Source organism: Eucalyptus grandis, chromosome 10 (genome assembly GCF_016545825.1).
Source record: "Eucalyptus grandis isolate ANBG69807.140 chromosome 10, ASM1654582v1, whole genome shotgun sequence".
Taxonomy (NCBI): Eukaryota; Viridiplantae; Streptophyta; class Magnoliopsida; order Myrtales; family Myrtaceae; genus Eucalyptus; species Eucalyptus grandis.
The window spans coordinates 10,122,757-10,143,440 of NC_052621.1; the positions used below are offsets into that span (position 1 = coordinate 10,122,757).

A 20,684-nucleotide genomic window follows, 5' to 3' on the forward strand; every position below is an offset into this window, starting at 1 on the left:
AAAATTTTATTTCCAAAATAAAATTCATTTGATAACAATATAAAAAAATTTATTCTCAAGCAGTAATAAATGGCAGTCGACGACCGACAATTAGGAGCGGCTGTGGACAATGGATGATATACGGCAGCCAATGACAATAAATGGGCAACCAATAGTCGAGGACAACAAATGGGCAGCCAGCTAGTACTGAGGATGTACAATGAGAAAAAAATTCTATTCTATAAATAAAGAAATAAAAACTTCTAATTGATGTTCTAAACTTATTTTTGGAGTAAAAATCTATTATGGAAATTAGAAAATGAAATAGTTTTACCAAACAAAATTCTATTCCAAAAACAAATTTAGAATGAAAAAATAATTCTAGAACAAAAGTAGAATTTTCATTATTTGCATCCTAAAAGTAAATAATCTGAAAATGTTGGATATCAAGATATATACATCCAGTGACTCACGAAAAAATGTAAGTTGAATAAGACTAGTATTTTTTTTTTTTCAGATTTGGATGATGATATATTTTTGTCTCATTTTCGCTCTTCAATTTCTTCTATAAAAAAAAGTCTCAAACCGATATCTTTTAACTCAAATCAAGTTTGGGATTTGTTTTTTTGTGAAGGATATTGATTAGCGGTAAATGGGTTATGGGGATACCAACTTGAATATTGTCGAAGTTAGTTTCGGTTTGTCAACTTTTAAGGATATTAACACTTATGAATGTAAAAGAGGTGATATTAACTGTAAAGAAGGTGATCACGCGGTTCAATTAATGAGGTGCTAAGAACAACTTCCAATTGCCCCTCTTTAATGCAATCGTAAATGCAATTAATATCTCAAGTCTCAAGACCCAATGCCAACTTTAATCAGAATCATTTTTTCCCACCTACATAAAAACCGCATCTTCAAGGTATCACCAAAAAAAAAAAAAAAAATCACCAGAGTCGCTCCAATCACCCTTCCAACATGGAAAGGAGAGGTGAGGAGTTCAAATCCCCACCCCCCACATTCTCAGGAGGAGATGGGATAGGGATGCGTAAGTTTCAAGAGTGGGTTTCGACTCCCACGCTCTGCAAAGACAAGACAAGTGCGAGTGAGTGTAAGAAAGCGTAAAGTAGAGATGAATATAACCGACAAAAAAAAAATATCACAAAAAAACACCTACAAAAAATAAAGAGGAAAAAAACAAACGCAACCCTATACATTATTATTTTTTATTTTTTTAAATTCAGATGATCATTTTCTAAATTTAGTGGTTAAATCCTTGCGTCTTGTGTTAGTCGTCTAGGTTCGCTTTTCATTTCATAATTTACAACATGTCTATTTACAAATCCAAAGGTAAATTATGACATGAAAACTTATTTTATGAATATGACATATAATTTACAAACATCATTTTACATCGATGGTATGGTGAGGTCCATTGCTACAATTAGATTTTGTTAACAATTTACGGAGAATAAATATAATTACTACCATTGGGTTGTTTCGCTGAATGCACTATTTACAAAGGTAATTTACTACCTTGAATTGCAACCTATTAGATAATTTACCTTCTCTTATAAGATATTATTTTGAAAGTAAATCCCCCCTTTCGAGGATTACGAATGAGAAGGGATTTTACTGCTTTAAAGGCAAAATACTCCCTGTAATTTTTAAGACTTTGAAGGTAAATATCAAATTTTCATTAATGATAGAAGTAATTTACCACCCTCGTATGAGGTGAGGACTAAGGTCATGAGTAAATTGCCGTGGAATAATTGCAAGAACTAAATTACTACACCGCGAGGAAATATTCACCCTAGAAAAAAAAAATATAATTCAAGGAATGGCCATACAAGTCATTGTAATCTTGATTATACCTATAGTTTGCACTTTTCTTTTTCCGATGAGAATTTAGCTATAAAGTTCATAACGCAAGAATGATCACATTTAATTTTTTTTCTTTTTCTAATAGAATATTAAATTAACTCAAACTATAATCGGTAGCTTTACTTAAAGTTATGACAAATAGGCTAAACTTGTGGTAATCTAATTGCATTTAGGCTCCACGAAAAAATGAATAATTTGGAAAACATTTTCCTAAAAGCAATTACTTGCTTCACTTACAAAAAATGAATAAACGAAAAATATTTTCATCATTTATAAAAATATTTAAACATAAATCGTTGTTAATAGAAATGATATTTTCTATCGACTAAACATTTTAAGAGATGTAAACAATCATTTTTTAAATAATATTTTCTAAATCATGATGCATTTTCCTCGATACAAATAAATCTTAATGTTATATCATTATACCAAGAATAGTAACATTTCTCTATACTTCAAAACTTGAGGATTCATTCATAATTCCCAAGTGATGTTGTAATTTCTCTCAAATGGTCGTGACCAGGGTGATTCATCATAGTTAATAATTATTCATCATTACTCGCAACTCCCTTTTGTATATTGCACCTTGTCGATGGCATCACTCAAATAATTACCCTAGCATACTGTAATTTTCATCTACAGATCGTAACCTATAGTTTGTGTTCTCAGCAGTTTTACCTCCAACAATTACAGTGGGTTCGACTAGTCATAATTTCGGTCGCAATCTCGATCGCATTTATAGTTAGTACTTTTTGTTTTTGTGTTGTCACTAGATTGTTATCAGTCAGTATTTTAAGGATTAGTGAAGCAAGGTACCCTGAATTGTAGTAGGAGACGGACCTTCTAATTAGTCTCGATAATTACTAATTATCTATGAGTCCATCTAAATTATGGTTAAATAATTTACCTCTAGAGATTGTAAATTATCTCTAAATCTTGTAAACTCGAAAGCCACGATTATTATTAATTGCTCTTGAGAAATAGAACAACGGCCTAAATTCACTACAATTTTATTTTCTCGCATTCTTATTAAATTTCCGAAAATGATCGCTACATTCATTTCAAGTCTGTAATCCAATAGAGCCTATGCATAAATTATACTCCTTGGCTGCCATGATTTTTCTTAATTAATTGTAAACTTTACAAACGTACTTTAGTAACTTTCTTGAATCTTGAAATCGATCAGTTGAAAAAGGTTTTTTGACTTTTACTCTATATTTTTGTAGAGTATGGGAGTTGAATCCCATATTTGATATTAAGAGCTGGTTTGATAACCATTATATTTCCTACAATAATTTTACTCATAAATGATTTCTTTTATTCTGTTATCTATACAAGTTTTTAAATATTTAAAGACTTTTGGTAACTATCCAACATTTTTATTCTTATGATAGAAATGCGTTTGGTAAGACCTCAATTTTTTTTTTTTTTATGATTTATAAATTATTTTTAATTTTAAAATAAATATATTTTTATTTTTATTTTTCACTTTCTTCTTCTCATTTTTCCTTTGACCAACGACCTCGTTGAAGCGTTGCCAACTCTTGACAAGGTCAAGCCCCCCTGTGGTTGGGTGAGGCTTGGCATTGCCTCGAGGGTCGATGATGGTCCGTCAAAGGAAGAAGGAGAAGAAGAAAAAAAAAAGAGAAAAGAGGAAAAAATGAAAATAGACTTGATTTTGAAATTGTTTCGGGGATAAAGAAGTAATTTTTTTATTATTTCTTGATTTTGTTTCAAATATATTTTTGGGAACAAAAAAGTTACTAAACGGATTTCTATTCCTTTTTTTTTTATTTTGGAAAATAAAAGAATAAAATCATACACTGTTTAGCTAGTCACTAAGGCCTAAATGTTCCCACTTCACCAAATTACCTTGCCATTGGGCCACGTGCCCAAAATCGATAAGTGAAACCAGACTATTTTTAAACGTCAAGCATGATCTCCTATCTAATTGTGGATTTACTATGGACCTAAGGGTGCATTTGGTAATATTTAAGTCATTGGGAATAATTTTGATTTAGAAATAGTTTTTCTATTATTATTTCCCATGGAAGTTTCCGAATATTTGAACTTGTCTAGTAATTATACAAAATTTATATTTCTATAATAGAAAAAGAATAGGGATTTGTTTGGTACGATTTTTAATTTTTTTTTTTTTGTGACATAAAGTTTCTTTTATTTTTTAATAATTTTACTAGATATTTTTTTTTTTTTAAATTTTATTTCCTCCCTTCTTCTTCCTTCTCTTGTTGGTGCCAATGACTAGCTAGAGATGAGAGTTGACCACTAGTCTTGAGGTAGCTTAGTTTGACCTCACCATGGCCTGGTGAAGTCAACCTCATGGTGGCTAAGTGAGCTCGAACTAGCGATCGGCTAAAGAAGGAAGAACAAGAAAAGAAAAAGAAAAAAGAAAGGAAAAAAAATGACATGTTTTATAAATTGTTTTCGGAAACAAAAAGTAAATTTTTTCAATTTATTGATTCTGTTTTAAATCTAATTATTGGCCATTAATATGTTTCGAGAATTAAAAATTAGCTAACATTATTAAATGGATTTCTATTTTTATATGATGGAAACAAAATGATAGAAAAATCGAGAAATAGAGATATTATCAAACTTCGCCATAAAATTTTTATTTTTTCCAAGCAAACGGAGCGTCGAACGATTATATATTTTTCTTTCCCTACCGACCCGTGGACAGAAGAAAAAGGTAGTAATTACTTCGAGTCACGCGACGTCCCCGTACGGCGCCGTTCGGACCGCGCGCGGAACCGAAGCGGCAGCTGCCGGACTGCTGGACCGCTTCACGTGACTCCTCAAACGCCGTCAAAAGGCATTCCTACCCAATTTGACCCTGCCCTCCTGCCAGCCAGGCCAGAGGGGAGAGCCGGTTGGTTTGGGTTCGGTCAGAGTCCGGTCAGAACCTCTTCCCCCCCCCACCCCGCGCAACCCCCACGCGCCGGACCCCACGCGCCACTATATGTCGCGTCCCCTCAGCGTCCCTTCCCTTCCCTTCCCCCTTCCCTTCTTCTCCCCCAATTCCCAACCTTCGCGTCCGTCGCTTTCGCCCATCCGCTTTCCCTCTCTTTTTACTTCACTCCCCCTCCCCCACTCGGCCACTCGCTCACTCGGTCGCTCGGCTCGGTGACTCGGTCCCTCGCCTCCGCCGCCGTCGATCGGAGCGCACTAGGGCGAGCTCCCGCCTCCCCCGCGGCGGCGATTCGGGCGTCGCTTTCCTTCCTTCGCGAGGTGTGATTGTTTCGGGAGCGGTTGGTAGGGCCCCCACCCACCCCCGCGGTCGGAGCGCTTTCCGCTGTCCCTCTCGCGCCCCGCGCCCCTTCCCCCACCTCCATCATTGCGGGAAGCCTCTCCTCCCCCCTTTTCGCGCGTCCCGGCCAGGTCAGTCTCTTCAATCCCTCTCGCGGTCGCCGGTCGCCGTCGCCGTGGCGTGCTCGGAGCGATTCGCGCGCCTCGCGGTTTCGGGCTCGATCGATTCGTGAGGAGTCGCGTCGTGCTTCCGCTTGCTTGTATTTCTTCGCGCGTGGGGAGATTCAGCTCGTGCTGATTTTTTTGGGGGTGTCGCGGGGACGCATGCAATGGCGCTCGCGGGTTTAGTTGCTGGCGCCGCGGGGCGTGCGAAATTGCATGTCTTTTTTCTTGCTTCTTCGAGGGGGTTTCTTGTAGGGAGTTTTTCGGTGTTTGATGGTACTTAGCCGACTACGAGGAAAGGAAGCTAAACGGCCTGGTGATATATCTTTAGTGAATCAATGGAATAGCTCGAAAATAGTATGCCTGAGTCGGTGGCTAGCGATTGCAAATATTTATACCAACATTAGTCGGGCGGTGGTGCGAATTTCTTGCTTATATTTAGTGTTTTTATGCAGAAATAGCTGGTAAGTGCAGAGTCCAAGTGGGGTTGTGATTTTGTCTGTCGAGTGCATAGTCCAAGTGCATAATCTGTTATAGATTGGCAATGGAAAATTGGGTCTCTTTGATTTTGCCTGTTGAGTGCATAGTCCAAGTGCATAATCTGTTATAGATTGGCAATGGAAAATTGGGTCTCTTTGATTTTGCCTGTTGAGTGCATAGTCCAAGTGCATAATCTGTTATAGATTGGCAATGGACAATTGGGTCTCTGTGATTTTGTCTGTTGATTGCGTAGTCCAAGAGCATAATCTGTTATAGATTGGCAATGGAAAAATGGGTCTTTGTGATTTTGTCCATTGACTGCATAGTCCAAGTGGAGTTGTCTCTGTGCGTCGTCTGTATGTACATTTCCCTTAACACAGGAAGTTCTTGAAAGGGATGACTTTACAACTTCTTTAATTTGTTTTGCAAGTCTGAACATTCTGAGATTTTCATCGGATGCTGAATTTTCTTTGATGGCAGATGACACGCTGGACATTGTAAGATCAGGATCATGTTGCATGCAGCAGCAAAGCAAACCTCCTTTGCTATGGACGAGCATGAGAACATTTTCGCTTCTGGCTTTGCTGAGGTAAATAATTTCCAGTTCATTAAGTCAAAGATTTTCTGTTCTGTTTTCCTTTGTGGACCTTAATACCTGAATAATGAATTCTGTGACATCCACGCCACTGGTCAGCTTCGATTACTGTATTTATTTATTTTATTCTGTATGTAATACACAATGGAAGAGGTTCTATTCCTTTACTACAACTTGTGAGGGGGCGTGTTTCTTTGATGTACAGTGACATTGCTGTTTATCTAAACTTGCAGCACCGATGTATGATTTAGTTGGTTTACAACACTTTTAGTCAGGATTATTGACGATAGATTTGTTAATGTTACTGTAGAAAAGTCTGTTAAACCATGGAGACTGGGAAGCACATTTTGCCATTCTCCATCTCTCTCTCTCTCTCTCTCTCTCACAGTATTCATTTATCATCTGGATTTTGCGCATGCGTTGAGTTTTTTTGTACTTGGGAGAAGTATTGGAGTTGATACATTTTTTATTATCCGAAGAAGTTTGGATCTACAAAATCTGTCTCTCTGCCTATAAAAGGCATGGGTTTCCTGCTATTTATTAGCTTTTTTTGTTAATAAATTAGGGCAAAGCCCTGTTCCTTAAGAAAAGGAAGCAGTCAATTTCATTTTTTAGCTTTTTTTAGAGAAGTCAAGACTTTTTTCTGGTGTAACTGAATTCTGTCTTGTTGGAACTTGTGCTTTATTGATTTTAGCACATCAAAAAGTTTCACCTAAGACAATCACATGTTACTACAATAATTAATAACAGCTGAGTCTGACTGTACTGCCATACTCACTTGAATCCCAAAGTTTCTGAGTTCTATCTCTCCAAATCTTAGATTACTTGGAGCGTTGATTGCTCTGGCACTTAGGACATTATTTGGAATCCGGGGCATGCCTTGTAAAAGATGTGATGCTATAGGTGTAGGCTTCTTTTGGTCATGTATTTAATTAGACATGATTGTTTAAGAAAGATCTATAGATATATAACATGCATAAAATGTATCTAAGACGCTAAATTTTCATGTTAAACAAAAAACTCTTATGTTTAAATATGTTTCTAAATATTAGCACAAGATAAATTGAAATTTATGTCACCATTTGTATCACCACATTGGGGATGTTTATTTGAGTTGTCCAAATGCTACTGTGTCAGAAATTGAAAGTGCGTACCAAAATGCAGAGCGTTAGTGACATTTGTTTTCTAGTAACCATAACTTAGTAAGGTAGAAAGTTCTTCCTGATTGTGCATGAAGCACTCATTTTGGTTGTAATAATTAAGCTAAAGCTGAATAAATATGACAAAGTGCAGATGTTTTTCATTGGAGATTTCGTACTTATTGGTGTCTCTTAGGTATAGAAGAAGTAATGACTCAATGTGATTGAAAGAGGAGACAGTTTGAATATTTTATGGGTTAAATCTGAGATTTGTTGGTAATGGTTGCTTCCAGCTTCATTTCTGATTTACATAATACTGAACCAGAAGTGAAGCAAATGAGAGGAAAAAGAATCTACTGCCGGGCTTGCTCCAATATAGCTGTTTCAACTTTCAAGGAGCTCATTATGTTTTGCTGCTATACTGATTCGCCTGAAAAAATAAGTGTTCATTACACAGCAATGAATTATATTATTGCATCTCTAGTTCAATTCAGTGTTTGGACAATTTTAGCTGACTTAATATTTTGATGACTGTTCCTCTTGTTTGCCTGAAGGTTGATAAGCATGTATCCTTCCTCACTGCCTTTGAAGATGAAGATATGGGAGCAGAGCATTCCTTTTTGGGGCCCGAATGTAGCAGGGACATAGCCAGCACCCATCTTGGTTTGGGCACATTTGACTTGCCAAAGTGCTTCAGTATTGATAATATATCCTGTGCTTTTGATGATGATGAGATGACAGTCGACAATGGTATGGATGTTACAGGCTATTTTTTCTTCTAAAAAAATTGCAAGTATGAATTTAGTGTCTTTAGTTTCTTTAGCAGGTGAATAATCTTGGCAGAGGCTGTGAACAATATGTCAAGTCAAGGTTTTTGTTTTCCACTTTTGGCCATTGCCTAGCATTTGACTTTAAGATGACAGAATTGAAGAGCTGAATGTTGTTCTTATAGTGGATTTTGGTTATAAAGGAATGATAAAAATCTTCACTCCTAGTGGAAACAAGTCCTCTCTTTAATTGCTCCTACCTGCTTGTAGCTAACTTAGTCAGCATAATGGGCATTGATCTTCTTCTTCTTCTTCTCTGTCATCAATGAATGAATGTAAGTGCATAAGGACTTGATGCTCTCATGTCGTTCTTTGTATTGGTAGGTACATAAGCTGAAGCTGAATTACCTTACTATGTAACAACAATTTGTTCATTGGATTGACCTCATTGCTGCAGTTGGAATTTGCTGCCTATTAGTTGATTTTCATAAAAGATTGATGATCTTTGCTTGCTTTAACATGTAAAATGCAAAACATCATCTACGAACACATGCTCAGAAGATTTCATTTTCACCTGCAGTGGCTGCTACAGTTGTTGCTGGAGAGCAGACAAAGACCGAAGTACGTCCTCTTGTGAACTATATAATAGGTTTAGCAGAATGGCAATTAAAATTAATAGGTCTCAATGTTTTCTTTTTGACTTGACAATTTCTTAAGAAAGTGTGATTTTCTGTGCTGTCTTTTTGTTGCTAAAATTGCTAGATTCTTTGTTAATTCTTCTTTTTGTATTCTCTTACTTTTAGTGCCTTTGGAGGCGTCACCTCCACTCATGTTCATCTTCTTGACAGTTTTCCACATTATTTGTCTACAGGGTTTGTTTGGGCCATGTATAGATGCAGCCTCCCTCTATCTAGTAGCTTTGTCTTTTGTGTTAGACTTTCTGAAAAATTCTATTATGCTCCTTTCTATTTTTCCCTCTCATTCTGATGATTGGAATTGTCTTAAGTATATTACTAGCTAACTTGGGCTCCTATTTTGATTAATTCCACACCTGTTAAATTTTGTCTGGGAAGCAGTTTATATTGGATATCTTTTAAAACTTTTTGTACTTAGTGCTTTGTAAAGTGGATTTCTGTCAGGAACCTACGCAAGAAGCTTTTGTTGTTTTTTTGTTGCTGAAAGGGAAATTCCTTTCGTGTCGAACTACCCTAATCTTCTGTTTTCTGACATGATTATATATGTTAGCTTTTTGGTGAAGCGCTTGAACCCAAAGGTGAGAAGATACTCCATGAGGACAAATGTTGCCAACCTGCTGCCGGACAGCATTTTATGGGTAAATATATTGTGGGTCCTTTCACTCATTTCTAGGTATATATGGATGGAAACTACTACTTAACTACTTTTTCCTTAGATTCTGAATACATGGATGATGCGTCAAACATCATTTGTTTTCCGTCCGAAGACTCTCATCTGCAAGGAACTCTGGCTTTACAAAGTGAGCTGATGCTTCTTGATGGAAGAGCCTGTTCTACCGCTGCAGCAACTGAGTCCACATCATGTCAGAACTCTGTGTCATTAGACCATATGACTGTTCGAGAGCTACAGGATGCCTTCCACAGTATGTTTGGACGAGAAACTGCAGTCATTGACAAACAGTGGCTGAAGCGTCGTATCTTATTTGGTTTACACAACAACAATGAGTTGGATAGACCTTTGAATTTGACATGTTGTGGTAGCATTTCTCAAGAAAAGGAAGACAAAAGCACAGTTGCTTCTGGTACTGAGTCCTCTGAAAATGCTTTTAATTCTCCTAAATGGATGCTGGATGGTGGTTTTAAGATGGACGAGAAAATGAAAGGGAGTAGTTCTGATTCTCAAACAAATTACTCTTCTGGGGCTAGCGAATCTGACGTTTCTTTTCATGGTAAAGATGAAAATGAAGTGGGTGGACTTGTAACGGGAAAGAGAGTCCACAAGCCACCGCGAAGGTATATTGAAGAATCTTCAGAGTTCAAGTCTAGGAGTCACCCTAGAAGGTCCAGTGTATCTGTTAAAAGTCCAAAGAATAAGGTTGTGGATGCTAAAATTCACAAACAATGTGAGGAGGAGGTGAATGAAACAGCCGGATCTGGTAATCAGATAGGATCCTTTGATGGAGCCTGTATCCAGGTTCCGTTTGGCCTTCCAGTTGAAGAAGAGCAAGCAAAGGGAAATACATTGTGTTTGGTAAGAAACAGTTTATTTTCTCTCGCATGTCATACTCAAACGATGTTTTCACGAGCTTGGGACAACCAGCCTTCTCTTTTCTGGTGTCTGTTGGCTGTTTGTTGCCTTTAAGTTGGTATTGATTGTTGGATTAAGCATTGCTCAAAACCATATTTGGATGTAAGTTGGTGTTCACAATTAGCAAGAAAGAGCCAAACAGTCGATTGAGTCTTTATTGAAGGAAGTTTGTTTCATTCAAAATCTTGGTATTCTTTGTTTTTTAATACCAGTAATTTCAAGGAAACTGCTCTCCATTATTATGGCCAAACTGTGAAAGGTGACAACATGATTGTATCATACAATAAAGACATCAACCAATGGCAAATAGAGTTAAAATGTATCATAATACGTTTTTGCATTCATACTTTTGCCAAACGTTATATCTGTCTTAGTTGTATTTCTGCTTCTCGTTGTGAGCAAATGAAAGGTCACTTGTGTTGTCATGTTTTCCTGCACAATTGTAGTGCTTTCCTTTTACTATTAGGTAATAGCAGCTAGTTTGCTGCCCTTTCCCATGAACTCCCCCAATATTCCTCAGCTACCCATTTCATCTTGCAAAAAGCTGATGGTTTCAGTATGTTTCTGATGATTTTAAAATATGAGATTACCTTAATTATTTTTCTTGTTATAGTTGATTAATGAACTTGTCTTTTCATACTGCAGTATGATATTAGGTATGATGCTGATTTCTGGTTTCTGTGAATTACAGGCTTTCGGCAGTTTTTGACTCGCTTTGATTTGTTTTGGCTTATGGATTAGTTTTGTATCCTTATTGTGTTCTGAAGAGAAATAACTCCCCTGTTTCTTTTAGCGCCAGGACTCTGACATATGCCCAAAAACTGAACATGCTGCCATTCCAAGTGAGATATCTGATCTGCCGTGTCCATCAGCTAAGTCGCAAACTATTGTGAAAGACGAACGTGTCATTAGGAGCAATATGCAAAAGGGTAGGAGACGGAGAAAGCATCATATGCCATGGACTCTTACTGAGGTGATGAAATTGATAGAGGGAGTTTCTCATTTGGGAGTTGGAAGGTGGTCTAAAATAAAGCGGCTGCTATTCTCATCATCTAAGCATCGCACATCGGTAGACCTAAAGGTGCATGTTACTGTTATGGTCATAACTTAAGCACGTCTACCCTTATATTGAGCAGAATGAAACTCATTAGAAATTAGATATGATTCACGGAATTTTCTTGGGGTAGACTGTTGGTTTTTGTAATTTACATCCGATGCTAAGATTGAGAGTGGGTATGGGCTTTCAGGATAAATGGCGAAATCTGGTGAAGGCTAGCTGCACTCAGTTGCGTAAAAAGAGGAAGGTCTGGACATGACGTCTTGTTTAGTTTTTGTGAACCAAATTTCACCCGCTCTTGCTGGGATTAGTAGCATGTACTTACCAAGCTTTATTTGGTGCAGGGCTTGCAAGTAAGAAAGCAACTGTCGCATCAAGCACCAGAATCTGTTTTATGCCGTGTTAAAGAACTGGCCAGCTCCTGCGCATGACCATGAGAACACATGTCCAGGGTCCCAAGAACTTCCTTTTCCATTAAACTCACAGAAAGCTCTACCCTTACGGTCTTGGAGGGTAGTAAGCAGTAACATCAGTAAAAATGCAATCCGTATGCGAGGTTTGATCATGGGTGAGAATCTAGGAACAGGACTGTCGTGTCTATGCTCTTGTACAATGTATTTAACACTCCCGCTCTGGTACTGAGTCGTCAAGCTGCATATTATACTGATTATCATTGAGAATGATATTGTTAGAGATGGGTCTCCACTGGCATGATCATCCTTGTGCTTCTAAGTTTCTAGTTTCATTTTATGGTATGCGTTGGGAAAACATTACGGGAAAATGACGGTGTTGCTCTCAGTGCTGCGTGATAGAGTGCCCTCACATGTGGGCGAGACACGAGTGCTTCACCGAACCGGTCGAACCTCGTCAGCTACTGATTATGACTGACAGAAGAATATCACGCCTAACAATCTCACACTCTGATTGGAACCACCTGCAAATGCTTATTTGCAAGATTGCAGGTTGAAAGTGTATTCAGCTAACTAGGTTGAAGAAATGGAGGGGGAAGAACTCAGCGAAGCGCGAAGCATTTTATTTCTCTACCATAATAGATGTACTAACTAGGAGTATATTGATCTGTTGGGATAGGAGCAGTGGGTCGGGCGGGGATTTTTAGTTTAGGAATTAAAGATCACTTGCTTAAATCTAAACAACGGTGTGTAAACTGTTCAGGCAAGGGTCATTTCTAGAGGCTCAAGTTTTGTATTCAATCAATTCATGGGATTCGTTGAGTATTTCATTGGCCTAATTACAAAAAATGAGGGTTAGATTGCTTTACGAATACAAGAGAATACAATATTTCAAAGTGTTTCTAAGTAAAATACTCAATTTAGTTGGAATATTTCCTAAATTCAAAATAAAAAGTAATGTCATGAAAGGATTTTTTTAATCGAGTGTTTTAGAATACTCGTTAAATATCAAAATAAAAAAAAATCAACTGTTCGTGCGTGTTATGTAACATCAATGATTACAAATGTGAAATTTTCTTTATTAGATAGGGTTAATAGGTATGTGGGAAAATCGTTGACGATATCTTCATTGAAGTGAAGAAAGGAGACTTGAGCACTAAGGGTGAAAGAGGCTATGTTCAAAACAAGAGCATTAGCGGTTTTTGATCCCCTTGCGATGCTTCTTTTAGGCCTTATCATGTCATGACTAACTTTTAGGTTGCGCATGATAAAATTTTGAAATAGAAATTGATTTCTGGTCTCAATTTTATTCCCCAGACAAGTTTCTAAGCAAAGAAACCCGTTTGATAACAACTCAAAATTTCTATTTATAAAACAAAAATCCGTTTGATAATAGAATAAAATTTTTATTTCTAGAAATAAAAATTGGATAAATAACAACATAAGAAATCCTTAAATACAAAATAATAGTCGAAATAATACTAATATATTACAAAAGTTGAAAATACAATTTCATGGAATTTTCGACATATTATTATCTTTTGTCATTTTATTGGCAATGGTTTTCCTAAACGTATTTATTTGGTTTCCCTCTTCCCCTCTTCGGTCAACTGAACGTTTGTAAGCTCATTCTGCGTAGGTTCAGCCAAGTACATCGGATCTCTATATAGGGAAAAGTTCTTATCCATCTTATCTTGATCATGCATGTAATTATGGATGGCACAACATGCAATTACGATATGTGCTTGCTTTCGAATTGCAAATGAGGTCATGTGTCTCAAAATGAAAATTCAATTCTTCAATGCCCCAAATGATTTTTCAATGACATTCCTTAAAAAAGAATGCCTATAGTTGAACAACTCTCTTGCAGTTGTTAGCCGTCTTGCTTTACCCTTATACTTATTTAAATGATATCGGTCACCACTAAAATAAGTTAAAAATCCTGAAGTTTCTTCATAACCAGAATCCATGACATAGTATTTGCCTACGACAATGTATATCCATACATTGGTTATAATTTGTAACTATAAATATGATCATAAAGAAAATTACTTCTTAAAGGACAAACAAATACCTAGTGGGGCGGCCAAGGAAATTCCAAGTGAGGAGTCTCCAATCTTTGCTGCAAGCATTCGACAATCGTTGGCAGAACCTTCCCAACCAGCATATATAAAAGTAAATTTCATATCAAATGAATAAACACACATCACATTCCAAGTGGTGGTGCATTTCCTACCTCTAAATGGGATTTGCTTCGACATAGGTATAAAAGCATGAATGTGGGTGCCATCAATAGCGCCGATACAACCCTATCATTTTATCAAAGACTAGTATTATACAAGATTGTCAACAAAATAAAATTGATGGTGTAAAGGAATATATGAAAATTCTACCTTGAAGTAACGTTTATGCTCAGGATCCATAAGAATCTATTGTGGGACAACATCAAAGAAAGATGGTATGATAACCTCTTTTGCCAATTTGAGAACAAAAATTCTATTTATGATGGAGAAAATGAAATAATTTATGTTTCTATTTCAGAAACAGAGAAGCTACAATTTCTAACTTCTGATTTTTCCTCCAAATCAATTTTTGGAATAAAAATCTATTTCAGAAATAGAGAAATTAAATTGCGTTACCAAACGGATTTCTGTTCCAAACCTATTCCGGAGAATAGAGAAATAGAGAAATCAAGAAATATAAATTTTATCATGCGCAGCCTTAGTATCCATCTAAGCTCTTATTCCAAATATAAGGTTTTCTGGTCTTGAGTTTTGATGCACAAGATCCGTGTGATAAAGTGTTATCTTACCATTTTAAGATATCTGATACATGATAGAAATTTGAAGAGGAAGAGGAAGAATTAGCTTTGACACACGATTTTATTGATGAAGGCTAGTCTTGCCTCAACATATTACCAACCATGCCTTTTATAGGCATAAGGGAAAGAAAAGACAAGCAAGATTACATCTTCAATGACACTGGCATATTAATGCCTCATAAAACATATTTAGATGCCTAGGACCGTGACACATCCTAAATTATGATTCGTCACCATGACTCACCTTAAAGCATTAACTACTCACGATTCATCACCATGACTCATCTTGTAATATAAATTATGCGTACGTCATCACATGACATTTATTACTACATGAGTCATCAACGTGACTAATCCAAACACCATTAATCATTGTCTGATAATGAAGGAGATGAGCATCCTGTTTCCATTGCCTTTTTTGAATGGCGCATGGTGACTCCCCATATCTGTCTTTTCTATATTTCCTTTATACTTTCAGTAGTAGTTCGCAAAAATCCTGACAGGAGGATCTCAAGTAGTGGTTTTTTAGGAGGAGACTGATAAGAATTTGGTGGGACATCTCTTGATTATGATGGAATATTTGTTGGGTCTAAGTTCATTGTAAAGTCTTGCCCACCGAGAGAAATATGCATTTCAAGCATTACTAGTTGGGGCCAGTTATCCACATTCATCAATGATGAGGGACTCTCTAGATTTGATGACAATCCAAAATTAGAAGGATCTTGAGAAAGGGGCACCCCATGGGTCTTGTGATGTTGACGGTTAGTCTAGATTATTCTTTTTGAATTCTGCTAGAGCAACGTTAACCAGAGGTTCAATCTTAAGATAATCCCTTAAATAATCTCAAGGTACATCGATATTATCATTTGGCCAAACTCCTTTAGGAGTAATGTGATTTGTCTCACAAAGGATCTGTTGGATTTCCTTGTATTCTATTTCTGGTCAAAATTATTTTTTTCCCACGAATGAACAGAAATCTATTTGATAACGTAATTTCATTTTTATTTATTTATTTATGGAACAAATTTTTAATTTAGAAATAGGTTAGAAATAGAAATGAGAAGTAAAAATTTCTACTTCTCTATCTTTGGAATATAAATGAAACATAAAAACTCTTCTTATGGCTCACCTTCACTATTAGTCAACCACCCACTTGCCGCAGGTTGCCATCTATCGATTGCCGTTTGCCAGTCATTGTCTACCATTGCCACTTAAGAGGGAGGGATTTGTGTTGTTATCAAATGCATATTTTTTTGTTTAGAAACTCATTTAGGAAACAAAAATATAAAATTTATTTTAGAACAAAAATTGATTTCTGTAATAGAATAGTTATAATTTATGTCCCAAGTTTCCATTAATATTGCTATTCCTCTTTTTTGGCCCATTTTTTTTTTTTAAATTAAGTGTAAAAGTCACAAAAAACCTCAAACTTTGCGAATGGTTATCCCAAAACTTTTTTTCATCATACCAAAAATCCCAAACTTGTACTCATAGGATACATTTATCTCAAACTTGTATAGTGTGACATATTTACCTCAAACTTTTTTTGTGACACAAAAAACTCTAAATTTGTATCTATGTGATACATTTACCTAAAATATTTAGGGTTTTTGATATCACAAAATTGTTTGATGTAAATGTGTCATGGTTAGCAAAATTTGGGATTTTTGGTGACTCTTACAAAAAAAAAATAGTGACAACGAGGGTTTCATTTTAGTAACTTTGCTTGACAGATAAACAATGAATTATAAATGTTTGACCAAAATTTTCTTTTCGTTTTTGCTTTCTTCCTTCTGTCTACTTCTCCAAAACAAATCAATATATTAAGGTAGGTAAAGCTCGTGTGAATTTAGCCTTAGGACACTTGATATCGCAACCAGTTGACATGTAAACTTGACTCGTTCACCCTTACTAAAGAGGAAAAAAAATAATCCTAAACCTATTGTACTTAGCCAATTGAGTTATGAACTTTTCAATTTTACTAATTAAATTCTAAGTCTTTTAATATTTTGCCAATTGAGTTTATCTAGCCAATTCTAGCAGAAAATTACTGACATGGACGCTTGCCATTTTACATGACATAGCCGATGCTGATGTAGATAATTTTTATAATTTTTTTTGTAATTTTGTTTAAACTTTTATAATTTTTTTTATATTTTTCTTCCAAGTTTGGCGAGGTTGCTACCAACCCTTTCTGATTAGAGGTGAGGGATAGCCAACCCTCGTTGGCCACAAGTGAAGGTCTTAGCCCTCGCTAATTGGCCTACGAGGGTTGTCGGACTTGTCAATGCTAGTGTTAGTTATTCAACGTGGCACTACTGGTATATACATTAGTAATTTTTGAATAAAATTGGCCTAGCTGGATTGACTTAATTAATAAAATGTGAAAATTTTTAAGAGTCGATTGGAAAAATCGAAAGATTAATTGTTGAATTGACCAAAATGTAATGGGTTTAAGATTTTTTGGACAATTTTATCTTACTAGAGTCTCTTAAGCTCAACTTTTCTCTTGTCAGTTGTTTAGTCGCTCACTCAACACAACATGGGTTGTAAATGGAAAGCTTGAGAGAAATAAGTTTTTTTTTTTCTTTTGGGAATGCTTTATTGCTTTTCTTATTAAGTTGGGCATGCGTTGTTACAAATGGGGGAGAGCAAAACTTATACATACATAAACCCCTCAAATTACAATCATAAATCTCTTCTCAATTTAACACTGTAGATTTTATATCATGGATCTCTCATTAATTTAATGGTGGAGATCCTATCTCCTTGATTACAACCATAGAGGATCGTATTCCTCGTTTGTGCATATAATGACTCTTATAAATGAAAAGCTTACATCTGGTAAAAATAAAGTCTTATATTTGTTCTCATTTCTAACACTTTGCATTGGCTAATAACCAAGAAAGTTGAATACTCATGGATACCCATTTGACAAAACATTTTGCTCTATTTAAAAAATAAATGATATTAAAACACCAACAATATAGTGTATGAAATGATATCCCATATTTCACTAACAAATTATTTAAGACGATTTAGATGAGATAATAACATATGCTTTACTTACAAATGAAAATTAGCAAAGTAATACTAGATCGCCATTAATGCAAACAATTTATTGAAGAATTAAGTTAATTGAAATTGAAATTGGCTCTATAACATAATAGTAGATATTTGGTAATAGTATGATCGTAAAGGAAAATTAAAAAAATTATATGATGTCTTCTTATTGTGAAAGAGTTGAATAATAGGAAGATAAACGATATAACAATTTTTTTTTCTTTTACAAATGAACAGTGGTAGACGATCATTAAAAAACTCTAACTTACGTGACAGAACATATTTGATGAATAAATGATATCATATGGTTATGAAAAACTATATGCCAATTTAGCATATATGGTGATCAAGACAAAAAATAACATCTCAATTTTTCGTACCGATTGACGAATAAATGACATTAAATGGTTACATGTTCGGACTCTTTGAAAGAATAGTAAGGCAATTTCAATGAAGTGTATCCAACAAAGTTCATTGACACACTATAATATCTTTCAAACATTTATTGGCGTTCTGGTGATTTTGTTTATATTTTTAATTTTTTTTGTTCAACTATAGAAGCTTCAAGTTCAGAGTATAATTTGCGTCAAGCTTTACGACATATCTTATAGAAGTTCTATTCTAATTTCTAAACAATATATCTCAATGCTACTTTTAATCTAATATCAACTTAATTCTCATAGAGACATTAACATTGGGGGCCGTTGATATTTCACTATTGTGACATGAATGTCTATATAACATATTAAATATAGTAAAATAAGAAACAAAATTAATCAATATTCATGATATAACCAAATTAAAATTAACAAAGTTGGAATAATTAACATGAAAATAAATGCAAATTATATTAATAAACAACAGTCGGCAATGAAAGTTTCAGAAGAAAATGGAGTAATCTATGAATCTTCTTTTTCTGACATTAAATCATGGGAATGCTCGATATGCATTCTTGGGGAAAAATGTTACATGGAAATACAAATTGAATATGCGTATTTTCATAAGATATCTAATAGTTCCTTTTGTGATTCACCATCATGGATGACACGCGATTAACTCTTGCCAAAATAAAAGATAAATATTAAATGGTCACGAAAAGGAGAACTCCGTAAGATGGAAATTGCAATATATGAAATTGGAAGATGATATTGAAGAAATCACCCTTAACTATCAACAAAGAGGGAGGAGCAAATGGAGAAAATAAAAGAAACTATTTTACTCTAAAAAAAAATTTAAACAAACAACTTGCTCGCCTTTTCTTCTACACTTTGATGGCATAAATGTTTGCATAGCGATGCCTAAGGATACAATCTAATAGATTGTTGTATCAAAGGTGAAAATTTCAACGAAATGAAGGAAAGTTGTGAGAGAGGGCATGTGAATATCTAGTTTGCCATAATTTTTCGCATATAATTATATTTCTCTTGCGAATTTACATAGTGACCAACATTTAGTATAATGTAGTCAAGGTTGTGAAGGGAAAATAAATATTAACCGCGGCAAATATCATTAGTAATCACCTTGTGTATGTATAGGTATATTACATGATACTGCATGGAAAGCTTATCAGTCTAAATAAAAGACAGGGTTGCTCAATGTGTAGCTTAAAGTTGCACACTACAAAGTCACTGTTGCTCTTATTTCATGCATAAAACCAGGAATGCTTACAACTGCACCAGGACTTCAATAACAGCAAACTCTCTTCTATTTCACATAACTTGCAAAAGCTGACATAGCTCATACAATGCACACACACTACCAGTACCACAGCTTCATCATACCACTGGTGCCTTAAACCAGAACTTAGGGTAGATTTTAGTCTCCACCAGCAGTTCCTGAACCATCGGAGGTGCCCGTGGAAGGGGTGAACTTATCTCTAGGAATGTAATGGTGGCCATCTGTGGTTGTGCCTTCTGGGACCGGAAGATCCTTGAACTGGTCATCGTTCTTTTCCAGATACTGTCTCCGCACCTCGTGGTTGGTAACCACGAACTGAGCCCTTTTGTTCATGGCCAAGCCAGTGCTCAGCATCATGGACAGGACCAACACAAGCATCACTGCCCTCATTCTTCAAGCCTTTTTTCACTGGACATAAAGAGACAAATCAAAAACACGTGCCAGCTGAGAAAAAGTATCGATGACCCAGAAAAAGAACAGGTTCTGTACTTTACGGCGAATTTTTCTTGAAAGGGAATGCATTACTTACCAGAACACAAGAACTGAAGAGCTTGACTTGATGGAGTGAAGTGAGAAGTTTGGTTAAGTAATTTATAGAGGAAGAATTGTTTGGCCTTTTATGTTAATGATACAGTAATTTATTTGCTGTTCTTTTTCCATGATGGGCAATCCACCAAATGAGGCAAAGATCGAGTGGATGGCCTCATTATGTGCTTGAATAATTATTGGAGTGGGTAAAATGATGGGACTAGAGAATTTTTTTTGGCCTCCCTTGCACTACAAATAGGGAAACTCCACTTTTGGCAGTGGATTTTCCAAAACCAAGCAGGGGTCGGGGTAAGTTGCGCGTATTGGAGGTGCCTATTTCGTTGCCAAATGATGTCAAAGCACCAAAGTTGTCTCTGAGAATGGAATCAAGCATCTTTGTGCATTTTGGCTTCAGGCTAATCCATTTAGGCCCTATTTGGAACTGGTCAAATAGTATCTAATTTTATTATTTTGTTTTGGAACAAAAAAAAAAAAAAAAACAGAAATGGTAACTTTTTTGTTTTTGGAAACAAATTTAGAATAGAAACAAGTAGTTAAAAAAAAAAAAATTA

The 20,684-nt window shown here is 35.7% G+C and overlaps 1 protein-coding gene and 1 long non-coding RNA gene across 4 annotated transcripts; one reads left to right on the forward strand and one right to left on the reverse strand.

The window, feature by feature from the left end:
* The first annotated feature begins 4,901 nt into the window (after positions 1-4,901).
* On the forward strand, positions 4,902-12,330 carry LOC104421640 (hypothetical protein). 3 transcript variants are annotated; one of them, XM_010033662.2, is made up of 9 exons: positions 4,902-5,262; positions 6,253-6,361; positions 8,061-8,256; positions 8,854-8,894; positions 9,519-9,606; positions 9,685-10,499; positions 11,350-11,529; positions 11,804-11,860; positions 11,958-12,330. In XM_010033662.2, exons 2-9 carry the CDS (start codon positions 6,284-6,286, stop codon positions 12,042-12,044), a joined length of 1,542 nt encoding a protein of 513 aa, XP_010031964.1. In that variant the 5' UTR covers positions 4,902-5,262; positions 6,253-6,283; the 3' UTR covers positions 12,045-12,330. The 3 variants fall into 3 exon arrangements, with proteins under 3 accessions (XP_010031964.1, XP_039159252.1, XP_010031962.1); XM_039303318.1 differs by having other exon boundaries at positions 11,356-11,637; XM_010033660.2 differs by having other exon boundaries at positions 4,905-5,262; positions 11,350-11,637.
* A 7,177-nt stretch (positions 12,331-19,507) lies between these two features.
* On the reverse strand, positions 19,508-20,249 carry LOC104421641. Its single transcript, XR_721053.2, has 2 exons — positions 20,114-20,249; positions 19,508-19,992 (listed from the first exon to the last, which is right to left on the reverse strand). It is a non-coding gene; the product is annotated as an uncharacterized LOC104421641 (long non-coding RNA).
* Between the last annotated feature and the right edge of the window lie 435 nt (positions 20,250-20,684).